Genomic DNA, 21,172 nt, shown 5'->3' with positions numbered 1-21,172 from the left:
ATGACAGTGGTCAAGCAATGATTTACTGCATATGACCCAAAAAGCACAGGGAAAAAATAAAAAATAAACGAATGAGTTTACTTCAAACTAAAACGTTTCTTGCAGGCAAACCATCAATGCAGTGAGAACACAACCTACAGAATGGGAAGAAACACTCCCAAACTATATATCTACAAGGGGTCAATATCTAAAATAAGAACATAAGAACCCAATTCAATAGCAAGAAAACAATTCAATTTAAAAATGGTGAAAGGACCTGAATAAACATCTCTCCAAAGAAAGCATACAAATGGCCAACAGGCATAAGAAAAAGTGTTCAATATCATCAATTTTCAGAGAAATGTGAATTAAAAACACAATAAGATATGATATCCTACAACGATTAGGCTAGTTGATAACAAAAAGACAAAAGTTAAGTGTTGGCAACAATGTAGAGAAAGGGAAACCCTGATACACCTTTGGTGGAAACATAAATTAGCACAGCCATTAAGAAGAACAGTATGGAAGTTCTTGAAAAAAAACTAAAAGAATTAATACATGATTCAGAAATCCCACATCTGGGTATCTGAGGCAAATAATATCAGTACTTCACAAAGATAACTGCAATTGCAAGCTCACTGAAGCATTTTTCTCAAAACCCAAGATGTAGGAATCAATCTAAGTATCCACTGATGGATGAGTTAGCAAGAAAGGTGTATATATATATATATACACAAATTGAAATACTATTAACCTTTTAAAAGAAGGAAATCTTGTCCTTTGAGGCAACATGGATGAATCTGGAGAATATCACACTAAGGGAACAAGACAAGCACAGAGAAACAAATATACTTTAATTTGAGGAACCCTCCCCCCAAAAAACCATATTGAGTTAATAGAAGCACAATGGGAGCAATGGAGGAGGTGTTAAAATTTCTGTTAGACAAGAATTAAGTTGAAGAGATGTATTTACAATATGATTATAGCTAATAACAATGTATTGTATACTTGAAAACTGCTAAAAGTAGATTTTGTATGTTCTCACAAATAGGTTGTATGTAAAGCAATGGACAGGTCAATTAGTTTGATTTGGTCATCATGCTGTACAACATAAATATGTACAATTTTTATCTGTCAATTAAAATTTTAAACACTGAATAAGGTAATATAAGAAAATGCATGACCAAAGAAAAATGAATAACAAATGGGACAAATAGAAAACAATTACCCAGCTTAGGAAACTGAGGCAGGAGGATACTTCAAAGCCAGCCCAGGTAACTTAGTGAGGCACTAAGCAATTAAACAAGACCCTGTCTCTAAATATATATATTTAAAAAAAAAAAAAAAAAAGGAAGCTGGGGATGTGGCTCAGTGGTTAAGTACCTTCCCTGGTTCAAGCCTCAGTACCAAAAAAAAAAAGACCTGAGCAACTTACAATCTCACTTCTCCCAAAGCTGGTATATAAATAGAATCATCTCAAAGTACAGGACAGGTGGCATATGCCTATAATCCCAGCAGCTCGGGAGGCTGAAGCAGGAGGATCTCAAGTAAAAAGCCAACTTCAGCAACGGTGAAGCGCTAAGCAACTCAGTGAGACCCCATCTCTAAATAAGATACAAAATAGGGCTGGGGATGTGGCTCAGTGGTTGAGTGCCCCTGAGTTCAATCACCCATACCTTAAAAAAAATAAATAAATAAAAGCACAGGACACAAAAAGTAATTGGCACTACAGTTTAACTTTCAACTACATCCTAGTTAAGAAAAGCAGAATGAATCAGAGGAAATCACAAGGGATGTTAAAAACTTTCAGAACTACATACTAATAAAAAGACAACATATCGAAATTTGTGGTGTAGCCAGGTATGATGGGACATACCTGCAATCCCAGAGACCAGGGAGGCTGAGCCAGGAGGATTTCAAGTTCAAAGCCATCCTCAGCAATTTAGCAAGGCTCTAAGAAACTTAGCAAAATCCAGTCTCAATATAAACAATAAAAAGGATTGGGGATGTGGCTCAGTGGTTAAATGTACCTAAGTTCAATCCCCAGTATCAAAAAATAAGCAAACAAACAAAAAACTTGTGATATAGACCTAAAGTAATCCACAAAGGGAAATATATAGTCTATTAACATTGCTTGTAGGCAAGAAAGGTTAAAAATAATAATCTGGGCTTCCACATAAAGAAGTTAGAAAAACAAAAACAAATCTAAAGTAAAGGAGGAGAAAGAAAATAAGCAGAAAGCAATACAATAGAAAATGAACAAAACAGAAAAATAAATTAAAAACTGATTTATAGTAAGAAGAAAAAGTACAAATTGTCAGAATCGGGAAAGAAAAAGATTCTACCATCACTAAAAGAGTACAGCACTACTATGACCAACTCTGTGTTAACTAACTGAACCACTTAGATTGAAACAGATTCTTTGTAAGGCATGACTTATCAAAACTGATAAAAGAGTCAGGCCCAGTGGCATACACCTGAAATTTCAGGTACTCTGGAGGCTTAAGGCAAGGAGGACTGCAAGTTCCTCAGCAACTTGGTGAAACCCTGTCTCAAAAATAAAAAAAAAATAAAGCTGGGCATGGTAGCACAAACCTGCAATCCCAGTGGCTTGGGAGAGTGAGACAGGAGGGCTGGAGATGTAGCTCAGGGGTAAAATGACCTAGGTTAAATTCTCAGAATGAATGAAAATAAATAAAATTTATTTTTCATAAAGCTCCACAGTAGAGTATACGTGGGTTCAATCATCGATACAATAAAAAAAAAAAAAAAAAAACACTGGCAGAAAATTCCTGTGTGTACTAAAGGCTGAACTTTTAATTAAAACCTTCCAAAAAATTCTTGAAGCGAATGGTCTCACTAGTGAATTAAAAAAAAAAAAAAAAAAAAACCATAAACTTTCAGAAAGGAGGCAAAAAAGGATATATACCCCATATTATTCTATAATAGTAACATTTCTCTGATACAAGAAGTGATCATGGGCATTTTTATAAGAAAATTAAAGAAAAATAATGAAGAATTATAATAATAAGAAGAAGAAGAATCCTTTATAAGGTACCAGTAAATCAAATTCAGTCAAATACAAAAGTCATCTATCAGAATGATAAACACCAGTGGTATTTATCCCAAGAATACAAAGTTGGTTTCAAATCCAAAATTAATTTAATATTATTCACACAATAACAGAATAAAAGGAGGCAAATGTCAGGATTGATCTTGAAAGATACAGATAAAAGCACCAGACAAAACTCAATGCTCTTTAAGGATAAAAACTAAGAATTTTAGTAAACTAAGAATTAAAGGGAATATCACCAACCAAGTAAGAGAATCAAGAAAAAACAACAGATAATCTCATATTTAATGGTTAAAGACTATACTTTTCCTGCTAAGAACAGGAAGAAAAAAAAGATGCCACAGTCGAGAATTTTATTTTAAACTTTACTAGTAGACTACCTAGGGCAATAAGTTAAAAAAAAAAAAAAAAAATCAAAATAGAGATGGCCAGGAGGGTAAAAACTGACTTTATCTGTATATATGGTCAGATACATGGAAAATCCTAAGATATAATAAACAAAGAAACAACAAAACTCAAGAGTAGAACTAAGTGAATTTAGTAAGCCTACAGAATACAAGGTCAATATACAAATACTTCTTATACACAGCAACAAACTGCAAAATACAAAGAATTAGCACTTTCAATACCAAAAACATAAAACACTCAGGGACAAATTTAGAAAAGTATCTGCAAGACCCAAACAATGAAGACTACGTAACAATGCTGAAAGAAAGAAAATGTAAATAGTTGTGTGTGCATGTGCGCACACATACACACTTGAATTTATCATGTTCACTCTAAGGACCAAAATTAGGTGGGATATTCAAAACACATTTCTAAGTATGAGGCCAAAAAGTCATCCGTTTGCGGTCTAGACTCTGCTCCAGATGCTCTCAATTTTTACCTTGCAACAATCCAGTCCAACAGAAAATTGAGTGCTTAAATTTTTTTTAAGCCAAATTGTATTTTAAATCAATATAAAGCTTTTAAAAACAATATGAAGCTTTTTGTTTATTTTAGGAATGTTGAAAAGTTTTCTACAACTACATAAAGTAACTCCTTTATAGGACCCAAAGAGAATTTTTTTTTTATAGACCCACGCTTTAGAGATTATGAGTCCTCCAAATCACCTAGCATATGTATGAAGCTATGGACTACACAAACCTCAAAACTCAGTTTCCCAATTTCACTTTGGTTGCCAGTTAACTAGATCTGTGTATATTGTATATGTTTTTCTATATTCTACGCTTGCCCCTGGTCTTAATTTACTAATTTTGTCTTCATATTTTTACTTTTTATAGAATATGTATTTATGAACTACATTATTCTTTTAGGGTATATTAAGTATATTTAATAAAAATATATAAATAATCTTTATAATTTAAAGAGAACCAAGTTTCCTATATTTAAAAATTTATCATTTAATCAAAGATATAATACAGACTATAAAAAATTTTAAATGTATGTGGTCTCATTACTTCCTCAGCATGGAAAAGGATGAGGCATAATGCACATCAAAGGGACAGAAAATGGGGTGGGATGTAAGTAGGACTTAGAATAATGATGATGGTAAAGAGGTTAGCAGGTAGACAATTAGAACAGCAACAGAATATTAGGTAAAATAAAATGCAAACAGTTAGACTAAGTCTTGTAAAAATAAAGTTGGGTGGTTAGAATGAAGTCAAATAATATATATAGCCCAGATGCCAAATTGAGCTTGAATTTGATTCTTAAATGTGATATAACATAGTAAAACAAGTTCTTAAGGTTTTAAAAAAATATAAAATACATATCATCATCTCAAACTTTTTGTTTAGAAAAGTCACTGAAGACACAATTTAATAACTAGATGAGGTTTCAGAGAAACTATATGGTACAAACTAATTTTTGAGATTTAAACACAGCCAAGCCCCATGGGGCACTCCTGTAATCCCAGAATCTCTGAGGCTAAAGGAGGACTGGGAGTTCAAAGCCAGCCTCAGGAATGTCTTGAGGCCCAAAGCAACTCAGTGAGACTCTGAGATTTAAAAATACAGCAATTTTAAAAAAACTTCTTTGAAACAATAGACAAGAAGCTTATAATCTTTAAAAATCTCAACCAACGGATCACCTGGGTTGATTTACATTAATATTAATGACTTTTAGTTCTACATCATCATTTCATATATTCATGTAACCAAAGCAAAGGAAAAAAGATAGGATGTATTCACTGTACAAGAATAACAAGTTAAAATGAAAAACAAATATTCACCATGTTCAAAATATGATCCTAGGTCACTGTAGTCATCAAGAATAAAGCTATTAACAGAAAATCAGAGTATATTACTATAAACTCAACCCAATGAAAGCCCACTGGTCTAGAAGTACTTAAAATTAATGCCAACATAATTCGCATTCCCATTTACTCAACTTTCTAAAATAAATATTCTTCAGTAATTCATAATATGAATTCTTCATAAAATATAAAATGATTATCTGTCAAAATAGTTTTCCAATGACAAATGATGGATTTCACACCAATATTTTGGACACAGAATATAGTTTATAGAAGAGAGTACTTTTCTATTCAACATTATTTGCCATTACTTTATTTCATGAAGAAAACTAAAAACATAATAGGAGACAAACTGAGAAAAATATTTGAAAAAGATAACAAAATATTGTACAAATACAACACATAATCTTTCTTCTTTTTCTTGGTACTAGGGATCGAACCCAAGGGTGCCTGACCACTTTAGCTACATCCCCAGGCCTTTTTATTTTGAGATAGGCTCTCCCCTAAATTGTTGAGACTGGCCTCAAACTTAAGATCCTCCCCCCTTACTTATCCCTTCCAAAGCAGCTGAGATAGAAATTTTTCAATGTGTGTGATCACTGAAATGCAGAACATGCTTTGGGAAAATCTTAAGAAATGTTTTCTTAAGAAATTTAGAAACTATATTTCCAAACTTGCTTAGATACTTCATATAAATATGTTTACCTTATGATGGAGGTCATAATTAATAAATACAGAAGATGTGACAAGGACTGAAGACATGGTAATTGAACAAATTCAAGGTTAAAACCAGTTAAGAATAAATATCAGTAAGATGAAAAAGGTTAACAGACTGAAAAGGTCTGTGTGAAACTGAATTAGGCTGGCAGCAATATTCAAACACCAAGTGGGGGATCAAAATCTTGACAATCTGTAGCAAAGAAAAGAGTGGGTACCAAAGCTGAAAGAAAGAGAGTAAATGACAAAAGACCACGTAGCACACACAAACACAAAAACATCAAAGCAGGTTAACAATGGTCCAACACTGTTTCTTATCTAAGTGTCCTTTGGAATTTGGAGGCAGTGAGAAAAACTGGCCTTTGAAAAGTTGAAAAACAGAGATGTAGATGTTATTTACTGATATTTCTCTTTTCTTAAGCAGACACATTATTTATTCCAACACCAATGTTCAAAGTAAATTGTGATAAAATTACAGTATGTATAAACAAATAAACACAAGGAAAGTATGAAGTAAATTTTAAATGGCTATTTTGTTACTACACAAAAAATTTGAAACAACTTAGTTTTGGATAAAAGAAGGTACATATTATTAGAATCTTATTTTTCACTTTTATAGACAATATGAAATTGAACTAGTCTCAGAGATAAAACTTCTCCTGACTAGATGGAAACCAAAGAGGCACCTATGACAGTAATGAATAGAAAGATAAGAAAGAAACCTATAGCCTTCAAAATGAAAAATATTCAAACTTGGCAAATACTTCATATATTTGTTTTGCCTGCCAAAATGAGTGATTAAACAATTTTAATTTATGAACTCCATTCTTAATCATTCAACAGAATTGTAACATATGACATTTAATAGAATTTACAAATGCATGCCTGGCTCAGTGGCACACACCAATAATCCCAGAGACTCAGGACACTGAGGCAGAATAGCAAGTTATAGGCCAGGCTCAGAATTGAGCAAGACCAGGGGGCTGGGGAGATATAGCTCAGCTGCTAGACTGCTTGCCTCGAAAGCACAAGGCCCTGAGTTCGATCCCCAGTACCGGAAAAAAAAAAAAAAAAAGAATTTAGCAAGACCCATGTCTCAAAATAAAAAAATAAAAGGGCTAGAGAGATAGCTCAATGGTAAATCACGCCTGGGTAAAATCCCCAGTGCACTCCCCCCTCAAAAAATTACAAATTCATTTGTTTTTAACTTTAATATCAAAACATCACTGCTACTTAATGTTCCACAAGCAAAACAATTTTCTAGTTATTTCCAATTTCTCCTTCCACTCTGGAGTCCACAAGCTCCTTACTTTTAGAACTTCTGAAGGACTAGGACAGGACTTACAATTTTAAAGCAACATTCAAACCACTATCTACCATGCCAAGTTTCTTCCCCTTCTTGCTATATGGTAGTTGAAAGGAGGCTGAAATATACCAGTGTCAGAGATAAAGTTGGGAGTATGTAATAAATTAAAAACAACATGGTAAAAGAATGTCTTTCAATCAACTAGACTTAACATTGTCCTCTTACAAACTATAAATTTGGGAAATATACTGGTAACCAAAAGTTATTCAAGTGTGATCTACAGGATCTATGGCAATCCCCAAGACTCTTTCAGAGAGGCTGTGAAGTCAAAATTATTTTTATAATACAAAAATGGCTATTTGTGTGTTTTACCATGTTGACATTCCCACTGACAAAAAAGCAGTGGTGGGTAAAATTGCTGGTTTTTTAACCCACATCAAGACATGACACCAAACTATGTTAGTTAGTAATCAAAGATTCTTCTCTGTCATGAACTTAAAATTCTTTAAAAAGTGACAAAGTGGCGGGGGGGGGGGGTCAAAACCAGTTTACGAAGCAGTAAAAAGCATTAATTACTAAAATGTTCACCTTGAGTAGATGGCTTCTTAATATTCTGCATGACAAACTGGGAAGCACTTCTGCTGCATACTTAAGTACGATAGCTATCTCAAGAAAAACTTGCAAATGTGAACAGAACAAGACACTTTTTCACAGAACACCATTTTTTCTTAAGACAGACTATTTATTCAAACTTATCTGGCAGACATTTTCTACAAAAAGAATGAAATAAATCTGTCGTTTCAAAAAAATCCACATTCTTTGTTTTTAATGATTAAATTCAAGTTTTAAGGCAAAATTAGAATTTTTGAAAACTTATATTTGATACTATGCAAGTCACAACTTCCAGTTTCTGAATTCTCCAAAACCAGTGATATTAGGAAATGTGATTTTTTTAAAATACTGTAGAATAAAAAATATATGTATATTTTCCAAATGAAGTATATATTACAAAATCATGCATGGTTTTGATGCTTTCCGAAGTACAGCATAAACCAGTGATTTTTAATCTAACATAGTTCACAAAATTTACTGATATTGTTTCAGATTCCACATTGCAACTAATCATTAAGAAATTACCACTCCTGCCTAAGTGGTATTAAAGAATATCCACAATTATCTCAATGGGCTATGAACATATTCTTCCCATTTTTATACTCATAATAGATTTTTTTTCAGAGACTTCAACCAAAACAGTATATTGCAACAGCTTTCCTCATCCCTGAGACTCAAATTTTCATCAAAGGGGTGATGATAACATAAGTATAGTTATCAAAGGTTATCATTGCTTTAAAAAAGAATATTTAAGGGTCAACTACTAAGTGCTATACTATAAACATTTACATAGATTACCTCATTTGTTCCTTCCAAACCTTCTACGAAGTAGGAAACTGTCTCCTTGCAGAACCAGAGGACGAAATAAAGCCAAGTGTTTGTGAAGCACTTGACACAGATTCATTTATAACTTAAATTATACATGGTAGCTAATTTGCTAATTACTATTGCCATCATACAGCTATGTGGGCATCCTACATCCTACTTAATGAGACATATCCAGCTAGTTATAAGGCTTATTCCATCCAAGACCAAATTATTAATAGCCAATAATAACTTAACTACTCATGAAACTGAAAGTTATAATCTCACAGACATTAACAGAAATACTTCATGATAGTCCTTTGTTTTGATAGACTTGGAAGCTATACATAGTAAACCAAATCAATGGTTAAGTAGGACTTTGATGTTCACCAATTTTGTAGTGATCAAGTTATTTCATATCTGAATGAGTTCTTTAAGTGTCAAAAAAATTGTATGAATTAAGAATCATGAAAAGTGTCAATGTTTTTACACAGATTTGCAGATAATCCATGATAAATTAATTCACAAACACCTAGTTACACTGCCTTTTCTGTAAGCTGGTTTGTGTCTCCATATTCCACTAAAATATAATTCTTCTTTAGGGGGATATTAATTAACATAAATGCATACATTAGCTACCTTCTGCTACTCTTCCATGCATTCTCCCAAAGCTGATGCATGAAAGTAATGTTGTAACTTCTGCCCAATCCTTCCAAGATAAAATTCCAAATAAGACCATCTATAGTATGTAACATAGTAGTAAAAATATGTATGTATAATACATGTAAGCATGTATGTGTTATATGCATATATAGACTGTTTTATATAAGGATTAAAAAAATCCTCAAATAAAGAGATGAAAATGAGATTCCGAGAATGTTCTTGACAGCCACACATTCTTAAAAGTATATGTAACAGATGGACAGGCAGAAAAGAAAATCTAAAGGTGAATCTAAAGGTGAAGAAAAATAATACATGACAGGATATTGACTTTCTAAAGGCACTGCTGAACTATTCAGATGCAACCAATGAAGTAAAATATCAATATTCACATATCCATCTGTATGCATCCTGCATTCAAGACTGTTTAAAATACCAATGATAGACATTTCTTTTTCTGCACTTTGACTTTATGAAACAAAAATTAGCTGGACTAACCTCACTGAATTTCGAAAGCATCTAGCACACTGCTGGTACTTAGTAAATATTTGAGTGAAATTATGAGATTTAATGGTCCAACATGTCTCACCTTAATTCCAAAACCTTTCAATGAATGGAAAATATTCTCTATAATGACTCAAATAATTTGTGTGTTTTTACCAACTTTTTAATCTCCAGACCTACTTATACTTATCCCTTAAGAGTTACTCCAACTCTTCCTAGTAAAAAATGTCACCATGGTTACACTAAATATAACTTTAAGATTCCACAAAAGATTTATTGGTAGAGCATATAAATAGTGTATATTACATAAGCTAATATATTTTATAGAATAAAAAGAAATATACCAAGAAACTGTCAAAAGAGACTACTTATTACTTGGGAGATTTGGTATTATTACAAAAAATAATGGTGAACAGCATGTGGATTGTCCCTGTTTACCCACCTTTTACCACTATTAGTTCATAGCCTTGACAAACGAAAAAGAAACAATAACTTCACTGTAACTATTTCAATCTTATTTAAAAATCAAAAAGCAAAACAGAACTCTGATACCAAGATAATTACAAAGCAAGAAACAGTTCTATAACAAACCTGTTTAATTGCTCAGATCTGACCCTTATTCAAAGTTCACACCTAAAGAGTTAGTCAAATCTCCAATCCACTGTGCCTAAGAAACAACCACAGAATTGGGGCTTTATCTTACTAGAAATACTCTTATTTTCATAAAAACTACTTTTTTGTTTTGTTTTTGCAGTACTGGGATTCCAACCAAGGGCCTTCTGAAGGTCAGGCAAGAGCTCTACAACTGAGCCACATTCCTGGCCCAAAATTGCCATTTTTAAAAGTAAAAAAGGATCAAATACTATATTCTGAGAAAAGCATCTGAAATTAATTAAAAGTAACAGTATTTATGAAAATTCCTCATTTCTAAGTCAATTTTTATAGGAAACTACTAAACTGGTTCAATTATAAATAAGAATATATGGTAGTCAAGTTTCTGAAATGTTTCCTTCTGCATGTACTTATAGACTTCAAGTTTATATACACAGTCCTTGGTCATACAAACATAGGTAGGATTTACAAAAAAAAAAAAAAAAAAATCAAAAATTTGGAATACTTTTTCTTCCTATTAATCTAAGACATATCAAAATGTTAAAATTTGATCATGTCTCAGGAAAAATAACAAACACTGTAAGAGATATGTATATGGGTTATTTCTAACATCTTCATTTATTTATTTTCCTATTAAGAGTTCCTTTTACAGAAAGAGTGTGAAGGAACAGAAATACCTTAACTACTTGGGTTAAAAAAAAAGAATTAAATTTAGCCACGTTATTCTCTTTAATCCATTACCCTGAACAGTTGAAAAGTAATCACATATGCTGAAAGCAACCTTTTCTAGTTTAATTTAGAAACATCGTTTTTCGACTTAAAAAACAACTTAAATTCATGAGGGAATATAAAATAACAAATCAGTTTAAAAGGTAAACCACAGTATTATGAGAACTAATTTGTACTACATTCATTTAGAACAGTGTTCCCTTTTTACCAAGATTTAATGAGAGCACCTTTAAAAAAATTCGTGATTCAAAGATCAAGTTACAAAGACAGAAAAAAACAGAAGTCCAACTTTATTTTAACTTCATTACATAAAAGTTCACATTGTGAAAATTATAGGAAGCAACTTTTAAAAAGCTCAAATTTAGGTGTGATAATAAAAGTGTCACTGTGGTATGTACAAAAACTTCATTATTCATTTTTAGATATTTATACAAGGAGATATATCCCTTTAAATTTATTTTTCTGGAAAGCTCATTTAATATGTATCTATGTACTAACGATATGAGATACTTTAGAAAATAGTACACTTCACCTTAGGGTTATCAAATGTATTGTCTACACTTTTATTTTTAGCATTAGGTCATTATAAGTACTTATTGTTTTGGAAAATAATCCTCTTATTATTACTTGGAAAATTTTCAGAGCTAGCCTACCCATTATTAACACTAATTAAATTATAATACTTACATAGAGAATACTACTCAATTGATTTAATGCAACAGGTACAAAAATACCAAGTGAATTAAGATAGATGAAAATTTAGGACAAATAATTAACAATGCAGAGGTTGTTTTAATAACTAATAACGAATAAATGAGGTGATACAAAATCTTGACCAATTTTAATGAAAATAATGAAAAGCTATTAAGATAGTGTTTAAAAACTCGGAATTTGAAGCACAAAACTATGCCCAAGTAGTTTTTTTTCCACCAAAAATAAACAAACTTCTTAAACCTATTACATGCTGAAATTTTAAATGGTCAAGGAAAACTGTTGATTCACCGTAAAATCCAGAGCATAATTTTTAAGTGCAAAATAAAATGTACCACTATAACTTTATAATCTAATTAGAATTTAAAAACTGAGCCAATAAAAAAGTCACATGAACACTCATAATTACTAAAAAGTCTCTTGAAAGTGTAAACCACTATTTCTAAGTAGATTAATTTTACATCATTTTTATGGGAACTCTCTACTAGTCAAAGTAAAAAAAAGGAAAGAAAGAAAGAGGGAAAGAAAGAAAACAAAAAAGGAGAGGAAAAGAATGGAAATGAACCACAACATAGTTTTTAAGACAGGGGGAAAAGAGTATGTTGGCAGGTGTCTGCAAGGAGGTAGATAATACAACGGAATCAGTTTTCATTCTGCAGAACAACCGTGAGACTTGCTGCAATGTCAGCTCCAGGCACACACTGAGGGACTCCAGAAAATGCTCATTGATCATGCAGCACTTTATAATGCGCATAGGCTTTTTTCTCCTACTAACCCCGCCTAGCTTCTCTTTGCAGCTTCTCCCAATCCCTGACCCTGCAATAAAATCTTTTCCTGGAGACAGCAAAATAGTTAATAAAAATTATCCTAGCAGTCTAAGTATTAGGAATATCACTCACCATCAAGAAGCCTCTATCTGAATTAGATTTTTTCCCTTAATGAGGAAAAACAAAAACAAAAACAAACAACAACAAAAAAAACCTATACCTAGCAGATAAGAAAATAGGATTTAATTATCTTTACCTATAAATACAAATTTTGGGCAATATACTATAACCAAGGCCAAAATCAATTATAGTTTCACTTTAACATGTATTTCCTTGATTCATACTCCAAATTTTATAAAACTGATGCAATCAAAAAATATTTGAAATCCTCACAACCTGAATTACTGGAAATCTTTATTGCTAGCACTATAGCATTCATAACCTAAAATTTTAGTTTTAAAATTTTTAAATTTCATAATGCTTTTAATTGTAATCAAAGTCACATGAGAAATCTAGGATCAGAGTGTGCCACCTAAATTAAGCAATTAGATTTATATACTTAGTTTTAAGATAAAATAACCAGCCGTTTTTAAAGAGTTAATTGCAAGCACAGCTTTAGGCTTAGATATGTAAATTAATTCTAAGACATAAGATACTAAACCTACTCAAAGCTGCTTTGCAGACCCCACCTTCTAATGAGTTAATCTAAAGGTCACCACCAGCACAAGGCTTTTTATTAAGTCCAAATGCCCTCTCCTTTTTTTTGTTCCCCTACCAAACATGTATCTATAATTTAGGAAACATGAAGTTTAAATAAAATAATTCTAGACTTATTTGGTAACAGTGTGAACCAGACTGACAACATTCTCACACGGAATAAGGTCTGACCGTGTCCTGCTTTTATGCTCTGCCTCTCTTTTGCTCTCTCCTCTAATCTATTCATCTGTAAAATAATTCCAGCAGATAAGATTTCTTTGTTCAGATTTCAACTTTCATTTCATTTACAAACCTAACCCTACCTCAAGAATGTCTTCTAGAACATATGCTTCCATTTCAGCCGCTGTCTCCACCATGTTTTATCAAACTGCCATGTTTCTTACTGCACTATGATTAGATCATTGCCAGCAGGAACACTCCTCTGTGTCAGCAAGGGAACAGGAAATGGAATGTTCTATTACATGCCTAAAGCAGCTTAGCTGTTCACTAGCCAGGCATCTACCAAAAGAGCAGGGGGGTGACTCACTGTGTATTTTTTAAAGATACAGAAGCTCTATTCCAAAGCAAACTTATGTTAAGTAATTTCAACAGACAAAATAGATAAAGCCTCTTATTTTGCCATTTCAAACTTTAAAATACTAAAATTTCAACTAAGAATTATATATATACACATATGTGTGTGTATATATACATACTTGTGTGTTTGTGTGTGTGTGTGTGTGTGTGTGTGTGTGTGTGTGTATGTATTTTTTTTAAAGCCATTTAACACATCTGACTTCCTGGTTAACAAAAGAGACCGAAGTGGGTTACACAGCAATTTATCTTTAGTGAAGCCTTGTAGTGAGATTAATGGCTGTATTAAAGTCGCAAAGAAGTAAGGAAGATAATGTCAAGCTAGGAATCTGCGATATTAGCACGTGGATTATATAATTCATACAATTGTTGACGAGAGCATCAGATGTAATTACCTTAATGTAGATTTTTTTTAACAGTAAATTGGTTTTCAATAAATAATCTGTAAATACTTTGAGATTAACATTGAACTGACATTTGATTACTAAAACAAGAAATTACAAACCATGGGTACATTTACTTTCTGGTAGTACCTTTAACTTCATTTACTAACCAAATAAATGATCTGTTTTTCCCTTTCCCTTATAAGTAGTATAAAAAAATTTGGGATATCTACTCTATCAACAAGATAGATGCAATCAATGAGGCAAGGTTTCTTCTAAACAGGTTTATATGAAATAAAGTATCTACTATTTAAGTTTCTGGTATTTAGGAAGCATTAGGACTATGCTAGGCAACATATAAGGTATTTTTAGACATATTATTAAGCCCTAACAATCAATCTACGTATAATAATTTAAAATAATAAGTGTATTATTGTGCTTACTATATGTCATTTTAAATGCTTTGTATATACTAACTGATTTAATTCTCACATTAATCCTAAAAGGTGCTATTATTATCACCATTTACACATGTGGAAACTAGGGCACAAAGAGACTAGGCAACTTGCCCAATTATTCCCAGCTAAACTACTTCAGTTAAGAAGCTAAGACTTGAAGCTAGGCAGCCAGCTCCGATTTCTACCATCAGAAACACCAACTATATTCTCATTTTACTTATAAAGTAAGTAAGGTACTATTCTCATTTTACATATAAAGAAACCAAGACTCAGACAGGGTACACGGTTATATAGGAGAGTCAAACTCAGATTCAAATCCAGAATTGTGTGACTCAAAAGGATAAGTGGAATTAATGGTAACGATATAAGTGTTTTCCTTCAGACCATACCTATTGTTTTCACTTATGTACAGGTATGCTTGGTACTTGGTGGCTTCTCAAAAGTAATTTCTATTGTTGAGACCTGGCTTAAAAAGGAACTAATAAACTGCCTTTTATTATTTCCTACCTTCCAGGTCAGTTATTTCTATGCTTCAAATAGATTGCTTCCATCTCCTCATTAAGTAATCAAGAGTCTGTCTTCCTTAAATGTAAGCAACCAGAGTCAGGTTTAAGAAGGTCATAATGCAGCACTCATTTCCCCCATAAGCCAAGAACAGACTTTTCAAAGACTTTGAAAAGAAATGAAGATGCCTAAGACTCAAGTCAATCAAATCATTCACTTTCCCCCTACTTTCTGTTATGATTATGGGGTGCTGCTCTTGTGAGAGTTTTCTGTTAAATTTTATTTATTTTTGTTCAGTTGGTGGTGCTGGGGATTGAGCACACACTCTTCTACTGAGTTACATTCCCAATCCCAAGTTTTTATTAACAGTATGTGATTACAGTTTACCTGTATTATTACAGATATCTGTCTCCCACATAAGACTAGAAGATCGATGAAAACAGCTTGCCAATCTGACAATGCATACCCAGGACCAGAAGTCTGATTGAGCAGGCAGTGAAGTACTGTTGATCAAATAAACAAATGCATGAATAAAGAAATCATCTGATGTCCAGTAATGAATTCTAATCCCTTTTAAATCATCACTATCACCAGTAATGATTATGGTTGTAGTGATAATTTAAAAGGGAAATAAAACCCAGAGTCTTGTGTATGCTAAGCAACATGCTACCTACACTGAGCATACCCTAACCCTACTAGTAATAACTTTTGATGACAAAAACATTTTTTCTTTGATTATATCTTGTGCTTTCTAAAAGCAATTATTAATATCATGGCCTATTTTGTTAATATGATGGCCTGTGCCATAGCACAGGGCAAAAGGGTATAAAAGGAGATTCATAACCCTATGTCGTAGCCATCATCATAAAAGTGAGCCAACTTCAGTTCAAACTCACTTTACAGGTTAAAAAAAAAAAAAAAAAAAAAAAATTGCCTTCCCATTTGTCTAAAATGAATTTCAATGGCAAAAGACCTTTCATTTTTGGCAAAGACATTAAAGTGTAAATAATAATGTTAAATATGAAATACAAATAATATGAAAACAAATGTGAACCGCCACATAAAAATAATGTAAAAATCACAACTGAAAATATTGACTAACTAAGATTCAAATGTCCACAGTGAGGTTTCACATTAAAAAGGAGGAAAAGGATAGAAGAAACTTAATAAATGTCTAGAACCAGGGCTAGTCTCACAGAATACAGAAAAAGAAACCAAAATAAAAAACATGTAGAAATGTTCTGACAGGCACCTATTTTTTATGACTTAACACCTTGTTGAAGTTTGTTCCTCCACATAAAACTTTTATTTATTTATTTATTTATTTATTTTTGGTGCCAAGGATTGAACCCAGGGGAACTTAACCACTGAGCCACATCCCCAGGCCCCTTTTATATTTTATTTAAGGGTCTGACTGAGTTGCTTAAGGCCTTGCTAAATTACTGAGGCTGACTTTGAACTTGCAATCCTCCTGCCTCGGCCTCTGGAGCCCCTGGGATTATAGGCAAGCACCACCACATATAAAACTTTTTAAAATCAACAATTCCTTGTAAAGAAGTTCTGTTTTCATCAATTATATATTTCTATTTAAGGACTATAGAGACTTCAAAATCAACTTCTTTTCATACTCAGATTTATCTACAGGAGCTTTACCGCTGAGCTAAATCTGCCCACCTTTTTTTTTTTTTTTTTTTTTTTTTTTATTTTGAGACAGGGTCTCCTAAATTGCCCAGGCTGGCCTCAAACTTGAAATCCTCCTGCCTCAGGTTCCCAAGTAATTGGGATTATAGTTACCTACTACCCCTGGCTCAAAACCCACAATTTCAAACAGAATAAAGATAAGTACTGGATAGACAAATGTAATGATTCCAATCATCCAACATAAAAACAAACTACTAAAGTAGAAAGCTTCTTGGTTTATTCCCCATACCACCAAAAACAGTTAAAAAAAAAAAAAAAAATTTTAAAAGCTAGGGAAAAAATACAAATCAAATTTTAATTTAAAATATATGAATTTTGTCATTATAAATTTTTTTCTACAGTGTAAGGTATACCAGAAATATAAAACCGAAGGTATGCAACAGCCTAGACCAAGCATAAATGAAAGACATAAACAGAATTAAAATTAAAAAGCTAATAAAGTCTGGAAAAACTTTGGAATGTCCATACATTTAATTAAAACAACAATGTATCACCACGATATTAACATGAAGCTCTCCTAAACTTGTTATGCTATAAATGATTAAAGGTTCTAGATGTATATATAAAGCAGCAGAATAGTATTCTTTTTATTATCACTAGTTTTTTTTTTTTTTTTAATTAACTATAGTTTTACCTATAAGGTTAAACACTATACAAAGAAAACAAGTCCCGTATAAAAGAAAATACATGCAGGGAAAAATAAACCTCTCACCAAACCCTGAGACATAACTAAGTAGTGTAATAACCTACATATTTCAAGCACTTCTTAGTGTAAGATTAAATTTTATGCAAATGAAAGCATACTATGCATACAGTTGGCTTTTTTTTCAATGGTTTAGCTTCCATGGATTCTACCTCACAAATCAAAAATATTCAATAACAAAAAAACTGCATTTGTATTGAACATGTACAGATTCTTTTTTTTTTTCCTTTGGTCTCAGCTAAATTGCATAAGCCTCTCTAAATCGCTAAGACTGGCCTTGAATTTGTGATCCTCCTACTCCAGCCTCACAAACTGTAGGGATCACAGACATGTGCCACCTTGCAAGTACTCAGTAAATATTTATACAAATGAATGATCTAGCGTTGAAAAAAAATCATTTCAGCAATAAAATATTTAAAAATCCTTAAAATAAAAATTACAAAATAGTACATACCCTTCCTCATATGTACAATATACTAATGGATGGCCTTTAAAAAAAAAAATGAATTGCAATTTATATATTCCCAATTTAAGGCTTGTTATTTAAGCCTTTTAAATATTGTCCACATATCTAGAGATGTGTTGTCATTATTCTTGAGACTCTGGTGAAAATTATTCTTATTTTTAAATATCTATATAAACTTGAACATGACTTCTGACAAAGTTTAACTTTAAAATCTTCAAAGGTTTTTTTCCCTTTTCTCTGATCAATTACAGTCTGTCCATTTTTCCCTACTCCAATTAACAAATAAAATTTAAAATGCAATTTAGAGTAGTATAGAAGAGAATAATTATATTTAAATGTAAAATATTTCACCCAGGTGTATCCTACATACGGAATGGAATATATGACCAGTCTTGTCCAAATATAAATAAGATACTAACCAAAGTAAGAAATGAAGTAGCTAGTCCCTCTTTTCACATCTCTAGTAACAGTTCTATCTGTTGGACATTTGTATTGGTTACCATAAGGGATCACACCATGAATTCAATATTTTTCCAATATTTCACAATAGGTTTTATGTATATAAAACTGAAAAAATATTCACCTCCAATTTATCTGTACTGTACATTTTTCCAAGTTTGATTTGCTTTTTTATACATAAAACTAGGCCTATAACAGTGATAAGGAAGAAAGATTGTGACCATCAAACAATTCTTTTATTTAAAAAAATATATTCAGAAGAGGTAACATCCTTCCTATTCTTCCTCCAATTATCTCCCCAGCCTCCTTCATCAGACCTACCTAATGGGGTGATGGGATGAAGAGAAGAGACTGAAGGATACATAATCAAGTGCAAAACACTGCAAAGTACAGAGAATGAATGAGGCAGAAAGTGAAAAGTGTGGAATGGTTAGTGGCTCTAAAGACTTCCCAGAAAAACAGGATCCTGGGATAGGGTTGCTCAGGGATAAAAAAACACAATGAAACTGTCATAGACTTTAAAAATCAAAGGAAAAAAGATCAAAACCTAAACCTAAGAGGGAGTGGCACTTCTGCTCTTCACCCTGGCCCTTTGTTACTGAAAGCCAGTTGTTCCTCATCCTATCCCCACAAAGGAAACACAGGAAATTTAAAGAAAAAGAAGTCCCATTCCTTAACCCCTAAATCAGTTAACATTCCAGTAATCCCCCCCAAAAAAGGCTTCAGGGAGAAGCCATTTCTGAGTCCTTATCTCTTCACAGAACCCACTCCAGGGCTCAACTCCCACTCCTAGGTGGTCTCTGTTGGTTCAGTCTTCTCTGGTCTGTCATTCTTCTCGGATGTCTTTATATAAAGTCCAAAGTGTGTTTCTCCTGGATGTAAAGGCCTGGGAGAGGAAAGTGGCGCTCAGGCAGTCTAAGGTTGGGAGCCCCAGCTGGCCCCTCATAGGTATGAGGTCTCAAGATGGCACGCACCGCACCCATCAGGGCCCTCCTCCTAGTTCAATGTGTCTGAGGAGCTGAGAGATTCTTTGGAATCCGAGTCTACAGCCCCAACCCCAGGTGCTGGTGATGGTGTCTCTGATTCAGGTGATACATAAGGAACCAGAGCATATGACTATCAAACAGGTCAGTGTGTTGTAAGCTATCTTCATCCCATTCTTACTTGTTCATCTTAATTACACCCTTTAACCCTACCCTATCAGTTCAGTGGAAGCTTCACCTGTGGGTGCAGAGATCTTCACATCATGGTCTAGGCCCCTGATTGCCAGCAATGTCAAGTGAGGGTGGAGCGTAAGACAATGTATCACACCTCCCTTTTCCCCCTCCAAGAACTGAATGCTCAGGCAGAATGATTTCTCCCAGAGAAAGAAGTACCCACAGTCACTATCACTTCCCACAAACTTAGTCTTGGGGCTACAAAAACTGACACCTGGTACCTTGGCATTATTTCTGTGGCCCTTATATCTCTTCACATACTGGGCCCCATCACTTTGAGAGGAGCTGAAAGAGGTAAATCTCTTCATCATTATAAAGAGCTCCTGGACAAGAGTTCTGTGCCATAATGGTTGTACACACAACAGGTGATGGCTGCTTTGGACTCACTGGTTACAAGTAAATTCCGATGAGAACAAATTTCTTGAGTACTCCATTTTTTTCATTTTCATCAGTTTTCCTCTAGTCATAAATCCTTACAAACCAGTCTCCTCTACCTACTGAAAATCAGTGGGTATTGGCAGGATTCACATCCTTTGTATACTGCACCACTTTCCTCTTTTTCTTTCGTCACCACCAATTTTAAAGCTGGCCAGTCTTTGTCTCAGGTCAATGGTAAAGATAACTGTATCTTCACATACAGATGGGAATGTATAGGGAACACACAGGGAGAGTCTGGTTCCAGGGCGAACTTGTAGGATGCTCCCTTGTGCTGGGCCATACATTTTGTATGTACTGTGTGGCACTGTGTGGCAGACAGTTCTGCTACCACAACCTGCCCATCCCTGGCACATATGGTCAGGGTGAAATCAACAGGAAGGAATTTGGCTTAGAAGATATTACTTTTGTGGCTACTCTTTAAGTTGAATACTGGCTGCTGCATACCCAATCCCAAACCACCACCTTCATGTCACTGCTGCCACTAGCCAGCCAGCTGCCACACTAGTTTAGTACAGGGTATTGACATAATCAAGTATGGCCCTCAAGTCTATTCTGCAGGCAGAAACTCTGTACAGACTCCACCTTGCCCCACAGGCCTCATATACAAAGTAGGTATCTTAACCCAGTTCCTGCTCTGGAAGGGAGGCGGGGCTTTCCAGTAGTGAGGTTGGGGCAGGACTATTGACTCCAGGGACCACATACTCATGGTTAGCTTGCTTGTGCTAAACACAGTGCCATGATTATTCTTCCTTCTTTCTTTCCTCTGAGCAGTTATGGACTCAGTTATTATCATTGATAAGAGTGATACTGTCCACCATGCTG

At 33.5% G+C, this 21,172-nt stretch overlaps 1 protein-coding gene across 7 annotated transcripts in view; it reads right to left on the bottom strand.

Moving 5' to 3' along the window:
• The window catches only part of ANKRD17 (ankyrin repeat domain 17), a 148,393-nt gene that overhangs the window by 104,163 nt on the left and 23,058 nt on the right, over nucleotides 1-21,172 (bottom strand). The window contains exon 1 of one of the 7 annotated variants that reach the window (XM_079152683.1): nucleotides 13,751-14,149. The exons of 5 other annotated variants lie outside the window; for them this stretch is intronic. In XM_079152683.1, the coding sequence (XP_079008809.1) occupies nucleotides 13,751-13,804 (54 nt within the window). In that variant the 5' untranslated portion in view covers nucleotides 13,805-14,149. Of the gene's footprint in view, nucleotides 1-13,750; nucleotides 14,150-21,172 lie in introns of those variants that run through there. One more of the 7 variants, XM_079152686.1, reaches the window with a different exon arrangement.

This window comes from Sciurus vulgaris (assembly GCF_902686455.1).
Source record: "Sciurus vulgaris genome assembly, chromosome: 9".
Taxonomy (NCBI): Eukaryota; Metazoa; Chordata; class Mammalia; order Rodentia; family Sciuridae; genus Sciurus; species Sciurus vulgaris.
The sequence above is the reverse complement of the archived record's forward strand: the minus strand, read 5'-3'. Positions and strand labels throughout refer to the sequence as shown.